General features: G+C 37.6%; 1 protein-coding gene across 1 annotated transcript in view; it reads right to left on the bottom strand.

The window, feature by feature from the left end:
• Positions 1-852, bottom strand: part of LOC102815185 (olfactory receptor 2L3-like) — an 8,070-nt gene extending 7,218 nt beyond the window's left edge. Inside the window, exon 1 of the mRNA XM_006877074.1 lies at positions 5-852. Coding sequence (XP_006877136.1) covers positions 5-852 — 848 coding nt within the window. The remainder of the gene's footprint in view (positions 1-4) is intronic.
• Positions 853-2,089: the final 1,237 nt, after the last annotated feature.

The following is a 2,089-nucleotide window of genomic DNA, read 5'->3' as shown; positions in this document are numbered from 1 at the left end:
GAGCATGGGGGTGATGATTGTGTAGAAAACAGCCAGAACTTTGTCTTCTGTTGGAGATCTGAAGGATCGAGGGCGTAGATAAGTGTAAGCAAAGGGTACATAATAGAAAGTCACCACAGTGAGGTGGGTGCTGCAGGTTGAATAGGCCTTCTTCTTCCCTTCTGATGAGGGCATGTGGTAGACAGTTAGGAGAACCCGACCATAGGAACAAGTAATACCAATGAAAGGACACACGAGGAACAAGGTGGTACTAACAAACACTGTGTATTCATAGATCCAGGTGTCCATGCAAGCTAGAGTCAGCATGGCTGGGACATCACAGAAGAAGTGATTGATGGCCCTGGATCCACAATAGGGGATATGGAGTGCATATGCAGTGTGGGCACAGGAGTTTATAGAACCCATTATCCAAGATCCTGTAATCATCAGTGCACACATACTTTTGCTCATGCGAATAGGATAGTGAAGAGGAAAACAAATGGCCACATAACGGTCATAGGCCATAGATGCTAAGAGAAGTGCTTCTGCCCCTGCCAAAGTCAAAAAGAAGAAACTCTGGATTCCACATCCAATGAAGGAGATTGACTTGTTTCCAAATAGGAAGTTGGAAACCATCTTGGGGACAATGGTGGAGATGTAGTTCAGGTCTACGAGGGAGAGCTGACTAAGTAGAAAATACATGGGAATGTGGAGTCGAGTGTCTAGAATGATGAGGAGGATCATGGACAAATTGCCAATCAGAGCCATTAGGAAAATGAGAATGATGATAATGAATAGGAATAAGCCGATTCTTGATGGCGGTAATAACCCTACTAAGGTAAAATCAGTTGATGTTTGGTTATATTTTTCCATGACATATTCTTGTGCTTTTTCTAAAAATAGACTACTGTCTATTAATATATGGAATCCTGCTTTGGTGGTGTGGGTTAATGCATCAGATTGCCAAGTCATTTGAACTGCAAGGTCGGCAGTTCAAGCTCACCGGCTGCTCCTTGGAAACCCTATACAGTGTCGCTATGGGTCAGAATTGACTTGATGGCATTTAACCACAAAAACAACATGGTAGTATATGTTTGTTTCATTGTCCTTCATAAAATTAGGGATTATCAGAGTCACATCATATAATCAAATCATATGCTTTAAGAATCTGTGCATGAAAAAAATACAATTATAAATTATAAATTCATGTAGGATAAACATTGGACTGCAAGCCCACCAGCTTCTCAGTGGGAGAAAGATTAGGTTTTCTTCTTATGTTAATATTTACACTCTCAAAAAGCCTACACAGGGTCTCTATGAGTGAGTAACGACTAGGCAGCATTTAACACTAGCAGCAAACACAACACAAATGCATTTTTTATGATCTTCATGGGACAATGTTTTTCTTTTAAATGTATAGTCTAAGATTAATTTCAACAATACATCAGCTTATGCTGAGGAGCTATATTTCTTTCTTGATTATTCTCTACATAATAATGGCAAACCTAGTTTACTACACATCAGGTACTATTATCTGTACATTCCATTCAGAAATCTAAGACAAATTCTCATAGCTAAGTTTTATTTATTTTTTGCATAAAGTCATATTGCTTCATTTTCTTTTTCACTTTTTCTGCTGTGTATTCTCTTCTGCCCTTTCACCAATTCCTAAATTTCTTGTTAAAGCATACATGTTACTGGAACATCTATATGCCAGAGTCATTTTAGCTGCCATGACTCTGTTCAAACTCTGTCCATTGAGGAAATGAATTATTTCACTCTACTTCCCTGATACTTATCTAACAAGCACATTGACTAGTGTCATCTTATTTTATTCTTTTATTTTTCTCTAATCTTTTCTTATATTTAAAATTCAAGTTACATGATAACTAAGTAATAGGTTATAAATTTTAAAAGATAAAGTAATTGAGGGTACTTCAAAAGGCATGCAAAAGGGTTGTATTCTTTCACCATACTTATTCAACCTGTATGCTGAGCAAATAATCTGAGAAACTGGATTATATGAAGAAAAACATGGCATCAGGATTGGAGGAAGACTCATTAACAACCTGCAATATGCAGATGATACAACCTTGCTTGCTGAAAGTGA

The sequence above is a fragment of the Chrysochloris asiatica genome, unplaced genomic scaffold (assembly GCF_000296735.1).
Source record: "Chrysochloris asiatica unplaced genomic scaffold, ChrAsi1.0 scaffold00441, whole genome shotgun sequence".
Lineage (NCBI taxonomy): Eukaryota > Metazoa > Chordata > Mammalia > Afrosoricida > Chrysochloridae > Chrysochloris > Chrysochloris asiatica.
The sequence above is the reverse complement of the archived record's forward strand: the minus strand, read 5'-3'. Positions and strand labels throughout refer to the sequence as shown.